The following is a 25,516-nucleotide window of genomic DNA, read 5'->3' on the forward strand; positions in this document are numbered from 1 at the left end:
TTTTCTGTAAAAAGATTAAGAATTAATTAAGAAGATTAACCTTTTTCAAGTTAGTTTCTTTTAAATACATGATTTCTGGTAGGGATGAAAAGATAATAGGAAATCCGTTAAAAACTTTAGTCAAACCAATTTTCTTGAGTAAATACAGTCTAGTGGTTTCTTTTTTTAAATTATTTTTAATTTTTTTTAATAAGCTAATGAATTCCAAATTTATTGAAGATTTAGAAAATGTAAACTTCTCTAAGCATTACAGGGGAGCAAAGTCTTCTTTGCCTAACAGTTAATTACAATATTTTTTTTGGAATGGAAGAGAGAGTTGATTTAGAAGAGTTAATTCTGTGAAATGTCCTATTTATTTTTTGCTTCATAGCCAGTATATAGCATATTTTCTATCATTTTAGAACCCAAAATACCCCATGCATTTTTGCATACGTTTCTCTGATAAAACCCCCAGACAGCGTACTAAGTGTGAGCCTATAGTCTGTTTTTCTTCAGTGCTGGTTTATTAACTTGTGAATAAGGGAAGAGAAGGTCTCTCAAATGAGTTGAGCCATTAACAGTTTAAGTGGGCTGCTATTCTCTTTTCTGTACCTGTGCTAAAGAAACTTGTTTCTTTATTCTCTTAGCCCTGTGCCAAAGGATAGAGAGAAATTATATTTCAAGCTTAAACAGGGAATTGAGAAAAAAGTGGTGATTACAGTTCAGCAACTCTCAAACAAAGAACTGGCCATTGAAAGGTAAGATTCTTATAAAAATAATGCTGGTTAAGTTTTTGAGAGAACAGTATTTAATGTACTTTTCCCTAGCTTTGCAATTTATATGACAGAAAGAAATACAACAATAACACAGAAAGTATTATTGCACAATATAATTAATTTATAGGTGGGCAGTTCAGTTTTAAATTTCTTTTGAAGTATTTGTGTGTGGTTTGTTTTGGGTTTATTTTTTAGGTGAAAACAAGAAACATAGCCTGTAATACTCAAACATTCTTGGTTTTTTGCCTTTTAATTGTCTATTTGAATGTGGTGTTAGGATACTTATGACATTCAAATACTTTTGATTTTGCTTTCTATTGTTTTTAAGTAGTGCAAAACCATGCATTTATTGTAATCCTGCATTACGAGCATCTCACTGTTTAGTAAAAGTAACCAAGTTAGGTTGCCTGAGCTATGGTAAACCTTGCAGAACATTAATCTGTTAGATCAGTGTACTGGAACACTACAAGTTTGGACTCAACCTGCTGGTTAGAAGAAGCAATCTTTTGGTGGAGTCTTCAGGATGAGTAGGATTCCATTGTAGTTTTGTTATAATATGGTTCTAATGTTTATCTTGAAGTGATGGTGAAGAGCTCAGGAATGGTTGATGTTCCTGGAAATTACATGAGAGGGATCCCTTTTGGACAGAATAATCTGACATTTTGTGCAAAGCATTTGCACAAGAAGTGGACCATGCATGTGAACAATAACAGTTAATGTGTTCATTAATACATTAACTCTTGTTACTACAGTAGTAGTAGGTATTGTATTAATTTAAATTAGGAAATTCCTTCTCAGTAGCTCTATTTTTAAAAATAGCAAACGCCACCAGATGGCAATCTTATCAAAAGAGTAACAATAGGAGAATTCAATTTTAGTGAACAGGGAATTCAGAATAACAGGAGAATCAAGAAAAAAGCCCCACAACCCTCCCAGAACCTAAGATTGATTTCTTTACTTACTTTCAAGCTCTTATTTAAAAAACGAAACTAAAATTTTAGACAAGTAATATACAGCAGAATTTTTTGTCATCATTCTTTTGTGTTGTAAAATTATGCTTTTGCTACTCTGGCTTTAAAAAAAGATAATCCTATTTTCAATGTATTTTTAATTTAAATAATTTTGGCCTCAGAATTCAGTTAATGAATGATGAACTCTTTTAAGCATTTCTGAGTAGCATTTGATTGTTGGTTTTTTTCCCCCAAAAGTAAAGCTACTTCCTTGGAAATTAGTTTTTATTTTGATGTTGTTTAGGATATCCAAGTATGATGTTACTTTCATCACCACAAGCTTTGCCGATAAAAAGTTATTTAATTGACATGACATACACAGGTTTGTAAGTCATTTTATGTACTTACACTGCATAACATTAAAATTCAAAACCGGTATAAAAGATCAATTCAGGTTACATCAGACAGTGAGCTTCTAAGCAATTAAATGTCTCTTCAAATAGTATTTCTAAGTGGAAATTATAATGTGAAAAAATGTTGTTGCTAAAGAAATTTGGTCTCTAGTCTGAAGAGTTCAAGAATCTTTCTTCATGGTCTCAGAAGACTAAAGCTGGTATCACTCAGAGAAACTTGCCACCTCCTGGTGTTCAGATAGGGCCTATGGCTGTGTTAGGTTGATACAGTAGGTTACTCTCAGTTGAGTTACTTTGGCCCTTCCTACCTTTGTGGCCTGTTTGACCTGGGTTTTGCCTGTTTTTATCTATGTCAAAGCAGGTAAAGAAATGATGTTCGTTCCTGTCTCCCAGGTTTGAGTCACGTGTGGCACTACATAGGTTTCGTCCCACAAGGTGGGATATCAAGTCTCAGTTGTTTACAGGATTCAAGAAGAAAATTGTGGTTAATGATCAGGGGGCTTTAAGAAAGTTTTTTCCAAAGAGTGAAGTAGCTTTTTGTTCTGAGAAATAAGAGGATTGACTCTGTTCTCAATAGAGCAGTGTTTAAGTATAGTATGCTACCAGTCATACAGGAGAGTTAATACCAAGTTATGCAGGTATAGCTTAGGCTAAAGTCTAGACTGGTGTCCTTAGAACTGATATACAGAATATTGGTTGGTTGCTCAGTAGTACTGGAGTTTCTTAAAGATCATGTTTCCATGTTAACTTAATACCATGAGCCTTATCTGTGGGTAGCATTTGTATTTATGTAAATGGAAATATATATTAGTGAAGAATAATTTCAGTTCTTTTTTTTGCAGGTCTAGAAACTAGTTGGATTTAAACAGACTAGTGCACCTGCACATAGCCACTTGGTAGCTAGCTGAAAGTGAAGAAAACCCAGTATGTCAGAATTGGCAAGACTGAGGCCCACAGTCTATGCAGGTCATTTTGAATCCTGGGTGCGTAGTTCAGCCTCTTCAACTGGGAGGCTGAACATGTTGACAATTGTTTGTGTAAAATCTCGCTCCTCTGCAAGTGAGGGTCCTGAACTCATTTTGCTCATTGAACTTAGTGGGAAGAGAAGCCTTGACTCTTCTAGTAGCAGGATGCTGCCAGTCATCATAAGTATCTGCTTCTATGAGAGGCAGGGGTTACTTATTCCTGACTCCCACTCTTTTGGAAGCGTACTTCCCCAAAATTTTGGGTGGCACACATCAGAACTTGTGTACATCTGAGAGAAGTGCAGCAACAGCTAGGATCTGTGAGCTGTTGTCTTTGAAAAGCACAGATATTTTGCCTGCCTCTGAATCTTAGCCTTACAGTTTTCTTTAGCAGATGTACCAGAAGCTAGTGACCCTTCTACTGTTATAAATTATAGCCCTCTCAGAGCTATTTCTACCTCAGGACAAAAAGCAGCAAGTCAGTCTACTGTAACATTCTGCCTGGTCTAATTAGTCTCACAGAGAAGCCTGCTTGTGTGGTTAAATATAAGTCCTAGCATCCTAGCTACCTTGGTTGCTGTACATGGCACTGCATTATGCTATATAGATACATTAAAATTGTTGTCTACTGTTTTATTTACCACTTTGAGTTTTAAGATTCTAGTAGTGAAAGAGTGAGTATGGAGAAGGAAAAATACAATTGTGGATATAAGTTACTGTTTTAAGTGTAATGAGGTGAGAAATGAAAATCATATTCCCAAATGTAATAGGGGAAAACTTACTAGATGGTATAGTTATTGTGTATCTTAAGACTTACAGTTAATACCATTATTGAAATGATAGTTGCTGTTATATCTCTGTTCATGATACAGTGTGCTTGCCTGAAAGCTGTGAAACTATTCTGTCTTCGTTGCTAACCTATGAATGTTCAAATAATCTCTTACAATTTATGTTTGCTGAAAAATTCACATTTTCATTTGGACAAGTGGGTTGCCAGATGACAGAACTGCTTTTGTTCAGACTTAGAGAAGGTGTGAATGGGAGGCTCTTCCTGGTGCATTCAAATAACTGGTGGGAGGGTATGGAGGAGGTGGAGCCAGACTCTTCTTGGAGGTGCAGGGTGGTAGGATTAGAGTCAATGGACACAAGTTACTTCCCTGGAAATTCCTCTGTTGAATGAGGCCACTTGTTGCCAATACAAAGGGAGTTGAGCATTGGAACAGGTTGCCAAAAGAGATTATTCGTTCTCTGTTCCTGGAAATGCTCAGAACTTGACAAGGCACTGGGCAACCTGATTCAAGTTGGTCCTCTTTTGAGTAGTGCCTTCAATATTCAGGAAGTTTGAAAGTCTGAGTGTTTTAAGAATGTTTTGGAATTTTTATTTTTTTACTCTTAAAAATATCAAGAACATTTTCTTGTTAAATGACTGGACTGGAATTCTGGAATTCAAGGCCCTGTATAATACAGAAGTTCAGTTTTAAAAAATAAAGAATGAAAGTCTAAAAATTGAGCAAATTAGTTTTTTTAAAGGGCCCATGATGCTGCATGATGTTTCACACCAGTGACATTATGGGTGATAGAATGTGTGAATTTGTAACTTTTCATATGAATGTATGAAAACAATTTTTAAAATAGACTGGGGAGAGAGTGAATTTCTTCTTGCCAATCTCTATCATTAATGTATAGGAATTGTTGGTATCTTCAAGCTCAATATTCTAAGTTGTCTTTAAGAATAATTGATTGTTCACAGGTCAGACACTAATTTCTGTCATCTTCATTCTGGAAAATAATTTCATTGTCATTTCTATAATATATATTGTGATGTTTCCTGAGCGTTGCCATAACACTACCAAAAAATTACTAAGAAAGGTTTTCTTTAAATTAGAAGCAGTAGGTGGCTGTGCCATTATGTTCAAGAAAATACTTTTGTATTTTGAAAAGCTAATATCTATCTTTTTCTTTTTTTTCTTCTTTTTTTTTTTTTCTTTTAAATAAACTTCACAGATGCTTTGGGATGCTACTAAGCCCTGGACGAAATGTGAAGAACAGTGACATGCATTTGCTAGACATGGTAATACTTAGCTCTAATAACATGTTTAGTAAGATAGACGTGATTTAAAAAGCCAAACAAAACCTAACAAAACAAGCCTCTCATCTCTTTGGTTTTGTTTGTTTTTTGTTTCTTAAATCATGGGGTTTATATCTTCAAACTAGAAACAAACTTGTCACATGCAACGGACAAAACATTTCAATTAATGTCAGAACCTGTGGCAGCTGTTTTTTGTTCATTTGGTGAAGCACTGATTAGGTCAGCTGACAGCTGGTTGTTACAAATAACTAAGCTTTCTGTATTGTGTTAAGCATGTTGCCTAAAAATTTAGAGCAAATAATTGTTTTTATATTTGGGTTTTGGGGAAGTGGTCTTATTTTTCCAAGGCACTGAAAACTTTGCTTTATTTGAATTTAAATTCTTGCTCAACGTCTGAAGTATTCACTTGTCTTCCACAACCTTCATTTCTTATGAGTTGCTTCTAAGAGAACTTCAAAATAATATGATAGTTTCTGTGGTAATATCAATTTACTTTCACGCTGTGGATAAGAATACAACCATTTTCAAGTCAAGAAGTGCTTGAGTTAAACCACTCAGACATTTTGTGGCTGTACAGTTATCCCAGTTTTGCCTAGTCCATTCCTTTACTCATGTTGATGATTCCAGCTCTTGTCAGACTCTTCTATTTGCCTGTTTGTATCTACTAGCTCATTTTTTCTGGTTTTGTTTGCTGACATTAGTTCCGATTTTCCATTTTATTATTTGATTAGAAAATTGAATAAATTATAGTGAGTTGTGGAGCATAATGCATTGGCTTCTATAAATCTATATAACACCTTTTTACTGTATGGACTGTATATTTGAATTCTTGTCTTTACTCCACCTATAATTCTATTTACATTTACATTCCAAGTACGTTTAACCGCTCGATGGCTTATTAGTTCATTTCTTGGCTATAGCACATACATATAAATTTGTGTTCTCCTTTCCACCCCCTTTCTCCCTATTTAAATCTGGAGAACTTGGTCACTCTTACTGCTCTACCACCAATTGTATTGCAGAGTAGAGATGTCAGTCTCCTTTCATTTATAAAGAGGCTACCGTACAGGCCTGTTGGATCCATAGGAACTGTCCCAGAAAACTTCAGGGAGCATGTACTTGCCTTACAGTAGTAATAGTTCGTATGTGCAGGTCATGTACTCGGATTGTTCCTAGCAGGTCTATTAGAAGTATTTGTAGAAGTAACAGATGTGTAGCATAAGATTATTTAACCAGATATAGAGACATTGCTGTTATTATTAACTTTATCGTATGTGGCTGTTCTGACTTTATTTGTATACTGTCCTGAAATTTGGCTTTTTAAATCTCAAGTTCCTATGAACTGGAATTCCACTCTATTGGCATTTACAAATGTAAGTCCATGCCTGAGTAACTCAGGGAAAAACTGGCAGAGGTATAAGTACGGAGTGGGAAAAAATCAGCCTGACCTTTGGGTTGGAGTTGTTAAAGTCTTACTTTGCTAAGATTACTTTTTTTTTCTGGACGATTTCTGTGTATACTGTGGGGCTGGTTTAATTTTGTGAAGTCTCTTGTAACTCATCTTCTCCTAACAGCCATCTCAGCTGCTCAGAAAGTAGAGTGACAGGTATCCCACCATGCTTTCATGCTTATAATAAGCATTAAAAAAAAAAGTTTATAAACTGTCTTGTCTTTGGTTTCTTTTATAATGTTTCTCTTATTCTCTTCTAATGTTTCTTTCTCTCCCATTTCCCTGTAACTTTTCTCAATCCATTATTTCATATTCTGTATTTAGATTGTGTTCTCTAGAGTGAACACAAAATTACTCTGAAGTTCCTAGAACTATATCCCCTCCCCATGCTCAATCTCTTTGATCTCAAACCGTGACTCTAATAGAATCCTGTATGTTTTTATTTTTAGGAATCCATGGGAAAGAGTTCTGATGGGAAGGCTTATGTAATTACTGGAATATGGGATCCTAATGCACCCATGTTTCTGGTACTTAATGAGGAAACTCCTAAAGGTAATTTAATCTAATTTGTAAATTTCTTTCACCTGGCGTGGGTTTGGTGTATGTATTTTCTCCTGGGAATCATGGTGTATATGTCTGAGTACATACACCATTATGTTCCAAGGGTCTGTGGCTAGGAATTTGTCTATATAAACATATGCAACATAGAAATGTGAATAATTACTCATAGAGCTATGTGTTGCTGATTTGGTGACGTTAAATTAGTGTTTGGGTCTTATGTGCCTGTTCCCTGGTTATCAGGAGTTTTTGGTTCTAAGTGTGAAGAAGTTGTTTTCCATCTTCTGTACTTGGCAAAGCAGTATAAATCCTAGACATTGCTATTCTCTGTCTTTTAGTTTTGAGGTGAGTTGATTACAAATAGCATTACATCCCCTTCATCTTGGGGCAGCTGGAAGTGATGCACTGCAGTGCACAGTTTCGTATCACTAGAATTGGTGTTCTCTGATATGATGTAAAAGGTTTGAATGCAAATCTGGAGTTTGTTTCCTATCCCAAGGCAGAGCTCATATCAGTTGCTTAAAGGCATATCCAAGTATATACAGCCAGCGTCACTGTTACTGCTGCTGGATTTTCAAACCACAGTATTTGTAGTAGCATATACGCAAAACTCTTGCTGTGCAGCTTGACAGTTTCCATTTTACGATATGACTTTCTGCGTGTATGGTGTGGTTTGGTTTTGCGGTGGGGTTGTTTGTTTGTTTGTTTGTTTTTTTAAATGCCCACTTGCCTTTTTGGTCTGATAAGACAAGGGAACCTAGGGATCTGTAATGTCTGATTCTACATATTTATTTTAAAAATCTGTGCTTCCTGCAAGAAAGGTATCGGTTGTGATGCAACATGATGGTTACTACCTCTTTCTGTGGTGAATGTTTCCAGAAGCAGCAAACCTTTTCTTGCACTGTAAACCTGCAAGATACACTTGGACTGTTTTAGTCTCATCCTCTGGTCAGTTGATCCTGCATTCTTCTCTACTTGAAAATGTTGGAGTTATGCTTTGGTATCAGGAAGATGGAGCTATTACAGATGAAGTTTATTGATCCATGCTTTGCTTTAAAAATACGTTTTGCTGCTCTGAGGACTGTCTGACCCAGAGTGGGACAGGAAAGGGTAAACCATTTTGAATCCTTGTAACTGACAGAGTATGATCACGGACATAAAAAATTATCTGAAGTGTTTCTTAGTATTATGAGAGGATTTAGGACAAACAATGCTGTAGGAGATCCTTGACACTGATTTGCTATACGTATATATTCCCTCAGCAGTAAGTTTACACTTTAAAATGTGACCTTATCCTGTGCACATTCCTTTTGTCTGATAGGGATCATGTGTCCTAATGCTATTTTCTTTGCATGATGTTTTGCTTCTGTCTTTAAAACAAAGACATATTGTGCCAAGTTATCAGAGTTACTTGGTACACTGTTTAATGCATATTCTCTTTCTATGCAGCAGGCATGTAGGGTGTAGAACTCTGCTAAATGAAACGGGTGTGATAGAATCAATAATTATATAGAAAGGGTTTTCAATTTTAACAACAGTTTACTACTGCCATTTATTGTTTTGAGAAATTTGAACTTTGACTAATTTTTCCATATATGACTTATTTTTGTGTTTTAGATAAGCGTGTATTCATGACTGTGGCAGTGGATATGGTTGTTACTGAAGTAGTAGAGCCAGTCCGGTTTTTGCTGGAGACAGTTGTGCGTGTGTATCCTGCCAATGAACGCTTCTGGTACTTCAGCAGAAAAACCTTCACAGAAACTTTTTATATGAAGCTAAAACAGGTATTGCATGTTTGGTTTTTAAAGAAAAGTTGATGCTGGGAGCACTTGTTTTGTCTATCTTAATTTGGCCTTTATAAATGTTAGTATGGCACCTGCACCTCAGTAGTTTGGGTTTTTTTAACTAGTTATTGCTGAGATGCTTAAATGCATAATGGTTAAGTAGCGTATATAAATGTTCAGTGCCTTTGTAAACTGAATTGTAATGAGTCATAAGTCATTTGCTTTGTGGGCTTAAACAATTTTGAACCTGCCTATTGAATTCTCTATAACTTCATACAATCTGACCTGTGTGCAGACATCTAAAGCAAGCCCATTTGACTGGTACAACTGGGAAATGACTCTTTTCACTGTAAAATCAACTGATATGTATTAAAGGGAAATCCTGATTACTGAGGTTCAAAATGTGAAGGTAGGTGGCTGTAAGAATATAATCAATTAAAGACAAAGGAACCTAATGCAGAAGAGTTAGGCTATTGCTGTTGTTTGTTTTTTTTTTTTTTTTTCCAAAATATCTGAGAAGGTAGATTTTTCCATGTTTTCAAAAAGAGAGCAGTTTGAAAGAAGATTATCTGGTCAAGTAAGTTCTACTGCATGGAGAAGTTGCCATGTTTTCACCCTCGTGGTTGCTGATGAGGGTATAAAATGAAATATGTTCTTTTCCTTCGCTGTCTCAGGGCTTTTTGAAATGTGAGGCTAAGGGCACTATTGTTGCAATGATTTATTAAAGTAGCATTGTTCATGTGATTTCTTGCTGATGATTGTAACCTTATGAAATGTTCAAATAGCTGTAAAGAAATAACCATCTTTAGCAAGCTCTTCTCTGAAGTATTTCAGTTTGTCAGTCCTTTGGAGTTCAGCTTTTAAGTCAAGTTGTACAAACACTACTCAATTCTACAGAGGGGAGGGAGTGGTTAAGATGAAGCTTAATGCATAGTTGTATATTCCTTTTATGTTAGCTTTCCCAGTCCTGTGCTTGTGTGATTAACGTGCATTTATTTCTTCCTCAAGCACTGAGAGATGATATATCCATCTCATCTGGTAATGTTTGTTGAATAGTTATCTGTTGAGTAGAATGCTGAAGTCTTCTGTTTTTGGCATTGGGTGAGGTACATAAAGTATGTATGTCTGCCCATTATCATTGTAGGATGATGAATAACTGCATCGTCCTGCAGCAACTGTTGACCTGCTTTCTCCAAAGACTTATGTTGTGGTATTGGTTCAAAAAGTGAATAGCAGAGGCTAACTGTACCATTTACATTGAAATAGTGGTCCATTGTCTTTGCCTAATGAAACCAAAGAGCAGTGATTTAATTTTACTGAGCCTAATGTGAATATTTGAGTTGTCATCTTCCTGTGGGGCACGGTAATAGGTCAAAAAAACAAGCTATGTTGATATTACATGGCAAAAGTGCTGCTGTGTTTAACACTTAGTAAGTAAATAAATCTCATGCAGTGTTGTTTCTGTATTTCTTCTAGAGATTAGCATAGCAACTTAGAATTTAAGAAAATCTGAGAAAACCAACTGTTATATGCAAATACTGAGAATATCTACATTTTAAATTTAAAGAAAATACATTTGAAAATATTACATTCTCAGCTGTTTGATACTTATCTATAATCCGTTAAGCTTTCCTTTTAAATCGCTTACAGCTGTACTGTTTTTAATTGAGTAATACGGATGCTTTCTTTTTTTCTTTCTCACCCCTGATAATGTGACAATATACATGTGCCTCCCCTTCCTGAAGAAACACATTCATTTCTTCCTGCTCTAAAATTCTGAGGAGCTGTTCTGCAGATTTTTGGGAAAGGAACGCTTTTAATCTTTGTAATCTTTCTACAAGATTAGATCCTGATTATGGATGACAGGATCTCTCTGGTTGACCTGTAGCAACTCTGTATTTAGCCAGTTATCAGTTGGACAGTTTGTATTGCGATAGGTGTTCCTGCAGATACCTCTGAAAGACGCTGTACCTCAGGGCACTCTTATTCCTTGGAAAATAACTTTGCAGATGGCATTGGGATCAGCCGTTTATGAACTTTTGGGGAAAGCAGTTGAGCTTAAGTAGATTCTAGGGAACATAAAAGTGAATTAATATCAAAAGCTTCAGCTCCAAAGATAGATGGCTTCTCTGCGCAGGACAGTGAATCTTGTGGTATAATTTCCTGCTGATGTAAAATCATGACAATAATGCTATTGGTCATTGTGCAAACATATACTATGTTTGACTGTGGATGAGAAATTCATGCATGCAGTCTGCCCAGTTCCAAGTTCTAGCATGCAGAGCCCTTGGCAGGAAAGACTTGGGCTGTCTCAGCAAGCTGCCCATTCCAGTAAAGAAGCATCCATTACTGATGTTCCAAAAGGAAGCAAGCAATGAAATGGCATTTTCCTCCAAGGGGTAAGTGGGACCTGCCTGTATAGGCAGAGAAAAATCAGAACTCTTCTGAGGAGCGATTCGGATAGATTTAATAGTCTGAACCGAGATTGGTGAGGTACAGTCAGATATGAGGAATGACATAAATGCAGGTTGCTGTGTGATTTAGGATTGTTCTCCCTCTCTCTCTCTCTCTCTCTCTCTCTCATGCACATTTTTGTCGTTAGAACACGATCCTTGTAAAGGTGGATTCCTGTAGATAGCAAATTCATGCTTCAGAAAAAACAAATAACCAAATTATTTGTGTTTTATAGAGATGGGTCTTGCAGTTAACCAGAACATGTGCAAGGAGCTGAAAACTTTTTAATTCTTGTAACATGCAACAAAACCCTTAGTCTCTCATGCCTTACTCCCTCAAAAATAAAACCTATAGATAGTGATGGCTAATAATGTTGGTGGCATCAGTACTTGATTGATGTATTGGTTTGGTTGGATTGGTTACAAGTACTTTGTAATTACTTGATAACGATGTTCTGTGAGAATAAGACAGGGATAATGGCTCTAATATCATCCTGCTAAATGTTCCAAAATGCAGGGTATTTATGTCTAAACCCTGAAGTTCATTAAGCTGACTTCATGAGAAGTCCAGTCAGCAAAACTGCCTGATAATTGGAGCCACTGCTTCCAGGGAGTATCAGCTGGAAAGGGAGCAGATCTGAATGACTAATCGAAAATACAGTAGGAAAGTTTTCTGAGTATAAAAGCATTTATGTTGTGTCAGTCCAAGCAGTCCCTATTTAAGCTACCCATCTGCATAATTTCACCAGCTTGTTGAAATTGCAAGTGCTGGCCAGCCATTCATGTGCATCTCCAGCGAAGGTGTCATGGAGTCTTCCAACTTTATCACAATTTTGTTTTTTAAATAAATGGAATATTATCTAACTGAAATTGTGTTATTTTTCTTTTTCATGGTTAATTTGATGTTTTTAATATGTTCAAAAAATTACCTTATTTTAACTGATTAGGCAAGATGCACAAAGACCAGAATAGTGCAACATTTTGGGCTGGTTCATTTAATACAATCATTAGTTTGCAGTTTTATACAATTCTCTACAAATATATTAATCACTGCATGTCACTGAATAATAATTGTGTTCAGAACTGTAACTCAGAGGAGAAACTAATACTCCTTTTATTTTAAAACTTGCAACCTTGTATCCAGTGCTCACAGTATAGGTAACTAACTTTTTCATCTGAAAGTCCATTGAACGTGAAAGACTTAAATTAAACTCTGAACTTTTCCAGCTTGAAGTAAAAAGAAGACAACTTCCCCTTGCCCCTCAACCTTTGACGTAGTTTGCCTTGAAAATTATCAAATTCCTAAAGAGACATATTTGGAAGAAAAACTGCTTTTACAGAACAAAATTATTTCCACTGAAAATATTCTCACCTCAAGTATATATAGTTACAGATACCATTCTCAAATTTCCAAGTTAATTTAACTGTTAGATTGACAGATATTCATGATTTGTACATGTGCACACACATGCACATATATAAAAGTAAGAAATAAATTAAACTTAGGCTACAAACACAAATTTTATAGCTAGGTACAGCCAATACATTTCCCCATTGAAAAGAGTATATTACAAATTATACTCACTGGAAGAAAGATTAATTTTTCTGGTTTTTTTTAATGAGTAAAACACTACAAGGAGCTTTTCACAATTTACGGCCTTGAAAAAGCATGAGGTTTTGTTTCTTCTTTAGTCTTGTATTTACCTCCTAAAAACTCTTACCAGTAATTTCCCCCCCCAAGGCATTCGATTCCTGTTCCTGTGATGTCAATTACTCCAGTATTTTTCCTGTTTGTTCTCTCCTCTTTTCTTTTGCTGCAGTTTCTCTTTGACCTCATCTTATTATAGCTATATTTAAATTGGAAATATTTTTTTATCATCATTCTGAACAAGACTTAAAATGGTTGTTAAGAGGCAGCTTTGGAAATAATGCCGTTTTATTTGTATTTTCTACCTATAAAACTTAAAGAGAAACAGAGCTGTCAATTACTGCCAGTCTATGCCATTGCAAAGAAACCTGAGGGAGTCTTGCTCAAACTATTGTTTAGCCTTGATAGGAAATTTGTTTGTATGTGTTTGGGTTTGGTTTTGGCATACTATTAGAACTGTATTTATCAACAGTGGGGACCTAATACATACACATATTTTGTTTTAGTCTGAAGGAAAAAGCCACACAACTGCTGGGGATGCAATTTATGAAGTTGTCAGTCTACAAAGAGAATCTGCAAGAGAGGAAGAATTGGTCAGCCCAACAAGTGGAGGAGGGCCTATGTCATCCCAGGAGGATGAGGCAGAAGAAGGTGAGAACAAATGAGCACTTATAGTTCTCATAGATAGTACTGTTATATTTTTGCTGTTAATTTACTCATTTAATTCTTCCTATTTGTGTCTATTAGAAATACAACTGTTTTGGACAAAAATATCACACATCATTTTCCACTAGCAGCAGTTCATTAATAATGGCATTTTTACCAACCCATTAGTTGGAGTTATCCCAGTAGCAGCAGCAGGCAACGCATGTCCATTTTCCTCTATGCTTCAAAATGTGTTACTGCTGCACTTGTGCTCTGCTAACAAAACAGAAAACCTTTTTTAGAGGGATTTTCTTCTGATCAGAAGCCATTTGCCTTGAATGTACTGCTAAAGGACAGCATTGGAATGGGCTTTGAAAAGGCAGCCTTTAAATGCCTGTCTGTAAAGAAAAAAAAAAAATCCCAAACAAACTCATATGGGGAATTCCCCCACCCCCAAACTGTCTGCTTAGCATGTGATTTGTTTTCCCTCATTTATAAGTCGGGCTTATCAAAGTATCTCCTGGTTCAGTTGGGGATTGCTGCTGTTCATGGACCCAGCGTATTTGCCTGCTCCTTCCAAAGCTAACAGTACCTCAGTGTCTTTTCCACTGATTTTGTTTGTTTGTTTGTTTGGAGGCCCTTGGCCTACTGTTGTCTCTTTGTACTTTGAGGGTTAGCCCATAGCATTCAGAATAGGCTTTCTACGTGCCATTTTTGATCAGGATATCTGACCTACCAGAACTTGTGATAGTTTTACAAAGTTATTCTTCAGATTTCTGGCACTGTTCTGTCAGTACTATAAGAAGTCTCACCTATTACAATGGAAAAATTCCTTCTTGATTCTTACTTATAGGTAAGTAGTTGGATATTAGTTTATGCAATACAGATCAGATCCCTGTGATTAACACAGTCAGGAGCAGACAGGTATGGTTACATGATTACTCTCTTCCAGTTGCAAACAAAAGCCCCCACATATCCCAGGTGACAGCAGGCATACAAAACCCACAGCCAAGTGGTCTTCAGTGAATTGAAAACCTACTGATTCCTGGGAGGGAGTGGGATGGGTATTGACTATCGCTGTTATTCCCTCCTTTATATCAAGTACCACTTCTGAATAGTAAAAATAGTTTTCTCTAAAGGAGTTTTTATATTTAATTGGTATTTGGGATTGCCTTGCCATTCATAGCAAGAATTATTTCAGATTTGACCTTTGGGTCTTGTGGTTCAGTATAGTGTAGTTCAACTTCTGTGGGTATTCTTTTCCTTGCTGGATGTTTGAGTTGTATAGTCAGAATGTTTGCTGGAGCTTGTTTGATAGGACAAGGTTTAAGTCATTACTTGAATACTTTTTTTTTTATATTGCTTCTTACTGGGAAGAATAAAGCACTGTTCCAGAATTTGATGAATGTAGCACAATTAGTAATAATGTGGATATTGTCCCCTTGGTACTATTATTATAGAATGGCTTTATTTTATTATAGAGTAAAAGTATTCCACTGGGGTATGAACCTAAGTTTAACTTTGGTTTAGTTTCCTAATGCTATTTTAAATGTAGATTACTTCCTAAGAGAAGACATTAAAAATATCATGATGTGACTCTGTTCTCATGGAAACTGCATTTGGATTTATCTGCCTAGAAGTTATCTATCCTAGTGGATATGCAGGTTAAATGAGTCATTTGCAGTTGTTCTAAATAAATCTCTTCATTTTTTTTTTCTCTTTCTTTTCAGGGTACTAATTATGATGATGGAAAAAAACCCCCTTGAGTTTACAATGTCTTGTCTTAGCCTTGGAAGAAGGCTTTTTCTTTAATATTAAGGCTAGTAGTTACCTGGCCATATAGGTTTTTTTTCTGCTTGCAACCTGACTAGGGCAGGTGTGCATTGTAAGGTTTTACTATTTCATAGGGCAGAGTCTGGTGTGTCCATTATAGATATTGAGGATTATTACCTGTTCTTTTTTTTTTTCCTATATCCTCATATATATCCTACATGCCCACACAATATTACTTAATTTACTTCAGAAGCACTATACATTGCAGTTTCATTTGTATAATGTTGTAAGAATGCATGCCTCATTTGCACCTTACCTGATTTCTGTGTACTGTGTGTGTGTGTGCATACACACAGCTCAGTGGGATGTCTTATGTCATGAGTATATGAATAAAGAAGTTTGTAAGAAAGAAGGCATTTTTTTCAGTATTCCTGTTCTTTTTGTTTTAATGAAAGTCCAAACAGGGTTCCCTCCAATAATGATTTAAAATAATTACTATACTAGTGTTAAGCATAGTCCCTTTCAAATGTGCAGCAACTGCATATAGAAAATTTAGACCATATATTCCCGAAATAACATTCTTAGCTTTTAATATTCTTTTCTCATTTTAGCTTTATTTTTCATCTGAACAGTTATATAAAAAAATTAAGATCTTTGTGCAATAGCTACTTAGAGATCTTTCAGATCAACCTCACCTTTTTTTTTTTATTATTAATATTGTAATAGATATTTCTGGCAACCCAGTCATCTAAGGTTCCTTACTTTGGAGATAATAATTTTTAAAATATAATTAATATTAATGATTTCTTGTCAAAACCTAGAATGTAAAGTACACTCCTTGATAAGAAGTTTTCTATTAAATTCAGAATATACTTTTAAAAGATTAAAATATATAATGAGGAAATTCTCACACTTTCTGGAAAAGTTTCAAATGAAGTGGATTTAAGTTTCAATTTTTATCAATAAGCAGAAAAGTTCACTGTTAATATTTAATTTTGAGTAGAACCTTGTAACAAGGTGCAGAGCACAATTGGTTGAACTAATCTTTCTCCTTTTTGGAGCATTAAGAGTAAGTGAGAACATGTATGGAAGTGATGGTTTGTATATTGCATTATTCAAAAAAGACAAAGCTGCACAGAGGATTTTTATTGTAGTGTCATTCTATGGCAGGATGAAGTGGCTAGCTGCATGTGTGAGCCAAAGGATTGGAGAAAATTGCTTTCCAGCAGAAGCATTCGCAAGGAGAATGTAGTCCTAGAAACAAGTAACAAAGGAGAAGGGGAAGAAAAGGTTGGCTTCTTTTAGCAGCAGTGCTTGCTTAGACCATACATGAAATGATGACCTTCCTTTGGCTCTAATATTTTAATTTTTTTTTTTTTTTAAAGTGTAACATTTCAGGAGAATACTAGATAACTCCACTGGAGTTTCTTTATTCAGAATAATGTTAGAAGGTTAAGGATCACTGTAAGTGGGAGTAATTCTGTTTAAAAACAGAAAATAGTCTTTAAACTGATTGTAACTGAGTTGAAGATTTTTTTTGCTGAAGTTTTATGTGGTCCCAAGTGTCTGGTTACTAGCTCTTGTTCCAATCCATAAATTGCATGCAGAGTAAACACAGGATGTTTAGCAGACATCCTGAAACAGGTAATTCACGATAGGTCAACAATAACATGCCTACCAAGTCTCCAAAAAGAAGTTTCTGAGCGTGAGTTGTGGATTGCCTCTAGAACACTCTCAAATGACTTCCAGGAATGCAGTACTGTTTGGGTTTGTGTTTTTATTTACCACAACAATAGATTTCTTGATGGTTTAGATATTACTTTTCTGACAGCTGGGAACTGAGCAGGGATGCATTTGACAGCATATTGGATACTGATCCATAAACAGTGGGCTTAAACCAAAAAGAATCCTATAGAAAAGTGTTTGCTGTTTAGTTATTGGCCTTTAATAAGAAGAAATTATATATAAATACGAAGCTGTAGGAGTAAGAAAGAGCAGCAAAAGAGAAGAAATAGTAAACTTAAGAGGGTAAAACTTTATCACTGTCTAAGAACAAAAAGAAAGATATATTATACAATAGGAAAAAATCACATAAGAGGTACGGAAATTCAGTGTGGAGAAATTTGGCAATGAAAACAGAAATGAAAGGATAGAGGACCCTGAAAGTTTCGAAGAAATACGAGTGTGATGTATTGGACAGCACAAAAAGATGGTGCGTACAGTAGATAAGGAGTGGGCAATACTAAATGATTGGAGATGATCAGCCAGACTAAATTAGGATACTGTGTCAAACATTGTGGGTGGGTAGAGGCTGTTTTCAGGATTCAAAAAAGCAAAGGAGTAGAGGAGGTGGTGTTTTAGGAGTCAATAGAGCTATTGAGAGTATTTTGTGATAAAATAGGGATTTATGATGAGGGATAGTGTGAACAAATGAAGATGACTGAGTGAGAAGAATGACATTAGTAATGTGGAAATAGTCAACTCTGCATTTTTATCCAAATTAAAAATAGCTTTATGTAATTCACAGGAACTGTTTGTTATATTAATCCAATACAGAGTAATGTTGGCAGGTCCTAAACAGGATCAATTAAATCTGTATTGGAGTATTTTTGCTATCTCCATAAAAATTAACTAAAACTTTATAAATCCTAAATTCATGAGGTCATTTGGCTAGTGGCTATCTTCAGACAAGAACCCTTTGCTGCAGTTCCGTAAGAGATGAGTTTTAAAATATAAGCAGTTCTGAAGAATGCAGATTTATACCTTCCAAATGCGAAGAAAATATTCCGCATGAGCCTGATGTCATCTTATGGACTCTACTATCCATTCTCTTGCATTGGATTATTTTCATGCCTTACAAGTTAACTTTTGTTATTAAAAATCATAGAATAAGTGCACTCAGTTGACTTTGCAGATATTATTGTGCTGCCAGAAAGAATATGATCCCTTCCTTAGTATATAAAGAAAAAATACTGAGTGCGGAAGACTCTGGTTTTTTAATATGCCCTGAATGGTGGCAGTTCTTGTTTATAGTTGTATTTAAATTTGTTCATGCAAGTATGGCCTTCCTGTGAAAAGACAAGTATTTGAAATGTTTTTAATTTGAAGCACTTCTGTGGGTTACAGAAGTATTTAATGAAATTGCAGGGTGGTAAATGAAATGGAAAACTGGGGAGTTTTAAGGTTGTTTCTGTTCCAGGTTTATACAGAGATGGAAGTATGGGGAAGGTCACCTGCCTGGGGCGCAGGCTCTTTCCTGTCCTGTAACCCAGATTGCTGTTGGAGTTCACTTGTAAGCTAGGTTTGCAGGCTAGGCCCTCAAGAAATGTGTGTGGCTTACTCTGAGCTGTTATATTCCCCTCTTGCTCTCCAGTGTCCACAAGACACTCCTGCAAGGTGTGTCTGGGAACACATTGTAGGTAGGGATTCTTTCTTTGATAAAATCTGTTGCTCATGCTGACTTTGTGAAATTAAAGGCAAAATATAATTCCATAATTCTGGCCTGCAGCTCATGAATACTCCAGGGAAATCTGTCGACGACTTTGGTTTATTCTTGCAGAATGATGGGAGAAATTACTTTGAAATTAAGGGAGATTTCGGTTCCTTGGGTATGTAGGTGAAACGTTTCTTTGATTTCAGTCTTTTTTTATAGCTTACATAAAATCACTTCAGATTGTGGTACAAAATAGACATTTTTCAGTAATAAATGAGCATAAATTGGTGTTTGCATCTTGTCTGGAAGCAATTGCAGATTATTTTGAATATTTTGGATGCTTTATTTCAATAGTGGTTGTCTTTTCCTTGTCTGCCTATAAACAGTATGGTGGTTTGAAAGTAATTTGAAAAAGGATTTGCAATCCTGTTGGCTTATTAGGAATTAGAACTTCCTATTGCTAGAGGATCTTCTCAGGTTTCAGTCCCGAGTGCCATGGTTTTGTGTGGCCTCAAGCTGCCACTACTATGCTCATATAATTTCACATATCATTAAAAAAATGACCTTATTTAACCACCTTTATATAAGGTGATTACAAAGACTTTTCTCAACAAACAGTTCCCCCTGACTTTTTACTAGTAATTGTTAACCTCAAAGTGAGACTCTTTTTAGTTTTGGTCATTAGCTTTCTAGTATTTTGTAAGTCTAAGGATTTTATAATCAAAGTGCTTTGAATACTGCCTTGGCACTTTAAGTAAATGCCAGGCAATATATAGTTTTTATATGTTTATAATGTTGATTTTTTTTTTTTTTTTTTGCATTTGGTTATATTAAATATGGCAGTAGATACTAATCTACAAATTGGTAAATTACTTATATGGAGTAAAGAATTGCATTGCCTTAGAATTGTGACAGCATATCAAATTTTATTTTCTTGCGTGTTCTCAAAGATGTCAGTTTTCAGACAGCAGAGTACATGTGGAAGATGTTTATATTTACAAGAATACCTCCACTGTGCAGCATTTAGTTGGCTTTGTCATCTGTGTGGGAGCAAAACTACTGAAATGAAGCGATAATTTTTCTCCATCTTTTATTCAGCTTTAAGCATTTGTACATCAAATTTCGATATGTCATGGTGGCCCACTTGTATGTTCACTACACGAGGATAGAATCATCTCTCTGTGCGTGTTTCTACACTCAGATTTGGATGCACAGTTAAGGTTTATTGTTGTGATTTTTTTTGTTATATGACAGTAATGCGGAGCATGTGTAGAAACTATATGACACAGAACTAAGATATGTTTTTAAATGCAGAAATTTTTGTTGTATTAAAAAGTCAGTTTGGCTAGCCATTTCATACAACCAACAGACTTGTTTCCAAGTAGAAGTGTAGGTCCTTTGAGAGATTTTGCACAGACTTTATAATGTGTGAAAACCATTATAGTATGCAGTGAGTGAAAGATAGACATCATCTAATCCCATGCTGTTCCACCCTCTTTCAGTGTTCATCAAATGTAGGGTTTTTTTGGATCCAGATTTTCAGTTACACAGAGAAGCAATTAAATTTGCAAACTGTTTGCAAGATAATCAAAATTTTGAGATTTGTCAGCATTAGCTTTTGTTTGAATGATTTTAAGTGAAAAATGTGTATCTTATAATTCATAAAAAGGAATAATAATAAAAATACTATTTTTTGCTATTACTGGTTTGCTTTTAGCGAAGAATTCAGGTATCTTTCTTTTTTGTTTTTACTCTCTTTATATGTACTTCAGTAGCTGCCAAATTAATTTTTCTTCAGTTAATTATGTAACTTACGTAAACAGAAGGTTCTTGTGAGCAGAATTCAATGCAAGTCTTCTTTGTTCATATTCATAAACCCGTATTTTTCTGCTCCTGATTATTGCTCTTCCCTCTAAATTAGAAAATATACTGAGGATTGTAATTTCATAAATATATTGTTTGGAAGGCATTTTGAAATCTTTTTGTCTTCATAAAAATATTTTGTAATGCATTGAAAAGTTGGACCTTTCTGAAAATTTACCTTATTTAATACTAGAATGAATTTAATGACTTAAACTTTGTTTCACTTTTGCCTTGCCTTGCAAAGCTATAGTTCATGCTCTATAATTTCCTGTTACCTTATAAATGGAAACTTGCTTTTTTTGTGGCCTTTCTCACGATCCTCTTTTATCTAGTATGTATGGAATGATTCCATGTCAGTAACGTCTATATCTTGTTGCCCTGATAATATGCTGCCAACTTCAGCTCCCCCTTCATTTTTGTTCTTCTCCTACATAAAAATCGAACTCCTCATTTTTGAAGTATTCCAATTCTGTTCCCACCTATCTTCATGACCTAATTTCCTTCTCCTTCAGGCTGCTCCAACTATATTATTTTTCAGTTCCACCTACTCTTTATTTCACTTGTAACACCTTCTCAATTAAAACTCATTAAAAATCCTTTTTCTTCTTCACATCAATGCTCAAATCCCACCTGTTCATTTTTATCTTCTATATTCATGCATTTCTACTCATTTTAGGATGTACTTCACTTATTTTATGCTTGAACTCTCTGAAACAACAGTATAGTTTTCCGCCTTATTTGCTTTTTATTGTTAACTGACAAAGGAGTTTGACTTCTAAAGTATTGTCATATTTCAGGTGATCTAGTAGATTTCTTTAAGGAGAACTGAATCTGTTGGAAAAGTAGCTCTGTAGCTATATAATTGGTGTTTAATGTGGATGAGGGGAGTTTTGTGTCCAGGAAAATTTTTAAAGTAAGATGCAAAAAAAGTCCCATTCAAAAAAAACCCCACCCCAAAACAAAAAAAACCCACCCTCTTTCACTGTAAAAACAAGAAGATTAAAAACATTCAGGCATGTTTAATACCTCAATTTTTGTTGACATGAGTAAGAGTTCTTAACTGGAATCTATTTCCTCAAGCCAAAAATGGAAAATACCAATAAACATAGTTGATTACTTTCATTCGAAAGAGTCTGTTAAGTACCTGATCAGAGAGGGACATCTGTGCTATCTGACTTTTTTCGGAGTTGGTTTCTTACAGCATTTTGTTACAGTCTTTGCACAACTTGCCAGTACTGCTGTGAATACTAGTGTTATCCGCTAAGGGTGCTCCATATTCTGTATTTGTGGGGTCAAAAGCCTTCCGCTATCAAAATAAATGAGGGGGAGGAAGAGGCCAAGATTTTGTGTCTGTGTGTGTATGTTTTTTTTTCTGTGGGGTATTTGCTTATAATAAAGAGTTACTGTGTGCGTAATTCTTCTGTTTTGAACACTTGATGCCTCAGTATTTTTTTTGAACACCTCTCATCAAGAAAAAATATAGACCAGCTGGAGGAAAAAATCAGAAATGAATGGAAGTCTGGAGAATGTATCCTTTGAGGAAAGAAGTAGAGTTTTTTAGAGAAGAAAGAATAAAGACACAGATTTTTTTTGGAAGTGAGATGTGCTAAAATTGTTCAGGAGGAAAAGGTAATTGGCATAAATTGCAGGTAGAAAGAATTAGGTTCAAACTGAGAGATACAGTCCATAGAGTAAGAGTAATGAAGTCCTTGGAATGAAGTGCTTAGGGAGGTAACTGGAGGTTTGTAGGGTTAGGTTAGACAGATATCTGCAGGGGACTCTATGATCAAGACCTGTGGTCTCTTTAGTCAAGTTAAAAAGTAAGAACTTGGATAACCTAGTGGAGCTGTGTCATAAGGCTCGTCTTAATCACTCTGTTGCTATCTTGGGAGATAGTCAAAGCCTGTCATGGTTTTACAGCGCTCTAAATTTACAGCGCTCCAGCCATTTTACTGCATAGGGTGGTCTTCTGTGGCACTTCATCAGTTGCAAATACTTTATAATAAAAAACAAACAAACAAAAACCTCAAATGCATTCCCCCCCCACCCCAAAATAACCTTATTGCCATTTTATATCAAAGGTAATTCTTGTAATTCTGAAAGTGGTATTTGTTTTCCACTAAAAACAACCTTTCGGGCTATTCTGGATCAGACTAAATCCACAGAGGTGCCCCTGCTATGTGGAAGATGGGCCACTTTGGGAAGCATTTTCCCAATTATTGGTTACCAAGAATAATGAGCCATAGTTTGCTCAAGGTGCTGCTAAAGCGCTAAGAGGTCATTCATACCAACAGTCATACTTCAGCAAGTTGGAGTCTGTTTTTTAAAGGGGGAGGAGGGGAAGTTATAATTGAGCCTAGTCAATAGAGTATTGTTACATAATAAATGTTAGTGCTGGGCCACTTACAATACAACTCTTTGTGCCCTATTCTGAATAGTCTGCTCATATAATGAATAATTTATGTAATAAGTGTTTCTAAATGCAGTAGGCACAAAATTATATATATCAAATAAGCTGCCAATCTTCTTTTCAGTTAGATTTAGTTTGTTCTTGAATGTCCCTACAGATTTTTGAAAGAGACCATTTTTTTACACGTTTATGTTTGTCTATAGGTATACTAATAAAACAGACTATATGCAAAATCTGTCATCCAGAGATCATCCCCCAACCTGAGTGGTGTCTGTACAGGCTTCCATATTTATCTCATGCAAATGGCAAATGTCCAAAACAAGAAAAGCAAATGTCATTGGGCCAGAAGGAAGATCTAGGTCAGTCTAACCTCAGTCCATGGGACTGGTTATGGAGCAAGTACTCCCGAAAGTAGTTTCTAAACACATGAAGGACAAATGAGGTTATTGGGAACGGCCAGCATAGATTTATGAAGGGCAAGTCATTGTGACCAACCTCATTGCTTTCTGTGACAAGGTGACCAGTGCTGTGGACAAGGAATGGGCAGTGGATGCTCTATACCTTGATTTTAGCAGGGACTCCAACACCATGTCCCATAGTGTCCTTATTAAATCAATGAGATGGGGACTGGAAAAGTGAAAAATAATGTGGTTGGAAGATTGGCTGGACTGCTGGGATGAAAGAATCAATCAATGGTGCAAAGTCCTACTGGCAGCCAGTAAGTAGTGGTATCTTTCAGGGATCAGTATTGGGATCAGTACTGTTAAATGTCTTTATTAATTATCTGCATGATGGGACCGAGTGCACCCTCAGCAGGTTTGTGGACAACAGCAAATTGTGGGGAGTGCTGGAGGGCAGGGCTCCTACTCAGAGGAACCTGGACAGGCTGGAGAAATGCACTGGCAGGAACCTCATGAAGTTCAACAAAGGCAAGTGCCAAGTCCTGTATCTGTGACAGAATAATCCCGTGTGACAAGACAGGCTGGACACTAACCAGATACAAAGTGACTTTTGCAGAAAAGTACCTGGAGGTCCCAGCAGGCGTAAAGTTGAAAACGAGTGAGCAGTGCATACTGTCGCCAGAAAGAAGGCCAAGCACACCCTGGGCTGTATTAGCAGGAGTCTAGCCAGCAGGTCCAGGGAAATGATCCATCCCCTCTATTCAGCACCTGTGAGACTGCGTTTGGAGTACTGGGCCCAGTTTTGGGCTCCTCACTACAAGATGGGCACTGACACACTAGAGCAAGTCCAGTGGAGGCCACCAAGCTGGTGAGATGGCAGGAGCACATGATGTACAATGAGGGGTTACGGGAACTGGGTTTGGTTCAGGCTGGAGAAGAAAATGCGCAGAGGAGAATCTTATTGCTGTCTACAACTAGTACATCGGAGGACTCGGAGAAGATGGAGCCAGGCTATTCTCAGAGGTGCACAGTTGCCTGAGAGGCAACAGATACCAGACACCAAGTTGGAACCTGGGGAATTCTGGTTAGAGAAAAGAATGGTTTTGGTGGGTTGGTTGGTTGGTTTGTTTTTAAACCATGAGCATGGTCAAGTAGTGGAACAGGTTGTCCAGAGAGATTCTACAGTCTCCTTTCTTGAAGGTGTTCAAGACTCTACCCTCCCGCTCAGGTTCCTGAGTGACCTGATCTAACTAGGGCTGCTTGGAGTAGGAGGTCAGACTAGATGATCTCCAGAGGTCTCTTCCACCCCCAAATATTCTGTGATTCTATGCTGAAACCATGCAGACCGATGCTTGCTGTGGAAGCGCAGTCCTTCAGGCTTGCTTTAAACAGAGGCTCTGAATTCAGGGAGTTGGTTCATGAGGCATCCACAAAGTGAGTTTTTTGTGAATTTTCTGAATTGCATTGCAATTCAAAACAAACAAATAAAAAAAACCTGAGACACTTACTGTTATCTGCAAGTATTCTTAAAGGTTATTTGTGTGTACGCACATTTACAACCCAGCCCCTCAGGTTTGCTCCCCTGAGATGCCTCTCGTCCTCCTCCCATTCTGATGAGGCATAAGTTTTATTGTCCACTTGAGAGGCTGTGGGAGGTCAGGGCAAATAAAGGACAAAGGGAGAAATACACAATACATTTAGAGGAAGGGATCTGTGGCTTTCCCTGCAGCATCAGGCTGGATAAAATAATGCTCTGGCTAATGCTGCTGGCTTATAGATGCTATAGAATGTGGAGGGAAAAAAAAGTATAAAAGTACATCTCGGAGAAGAACATCTACAGTTAAATATCTCTCCCAAGGTCTCTCTCTCCCCCCCCCCCCCCCCCCCCCCCCCTTTTTAATTTATACCTAAGTGCTTACACAGGTT

The 25,516-nt window shown here is 36.4% G+C and overlaps 1 protein-coding gene across 8 annotated transcripts in view; it reads left to right on the top strand.

Moving 5' to 3' along the window:
- Positions 1-25,516, top strand: part of RABGAP1L (RAB GTPase activating protein 1 like) — a 260,477-nt gene that overhangs the window by 30,702 nt on the left and 204,259 nt on the right. For 7 of the 8 annotated variants that reach the window (XM_075507880.1, XM_075507874.1, XM_075507873.1 and 4 more), the window contains 5 exons: positions 627-737; positions 5,088-5,154; positions 7,072-7,174; positions 8,798-8,964; positions 13,572-13,716. In XM_075507880.1, the coding sequence (XP_075363995.1) occupies positions 627-737; positions 5,088-5,154; positions 7,072-7,174; positions 8,798-8,964; positions 13,572-13,716 (593 nt within the window). Of the gene's footprint in view, positions 1-626; positions 738-5,087; positions 5,155-7,071; positions 7,175-8,797; positions 8,965-9,227; positions 9,374-13,571; positions 13,717-25,516 lie in introns of those variants that run through there. The other variant, XM_075507881.1, reaches the window with a different exon arrangement.

This window comes from Mycteria americana, chromosome 7 (assembly GCF_035582795.1).
Source record: "Mycteria americana isolate JAX WOST 10 ecotype Jacksonville Zoo and Gardens chromosome 7, USCA_MyAme_1.0, whole genome shotgun sequence".
NCBI classification, from domain to species: domain Eukaryota; kingdom Metazoa; phylum Chordata; class Aves; order Ciconiiformes; family Ciconiidae; genus Mycteria; species Mycteria americana.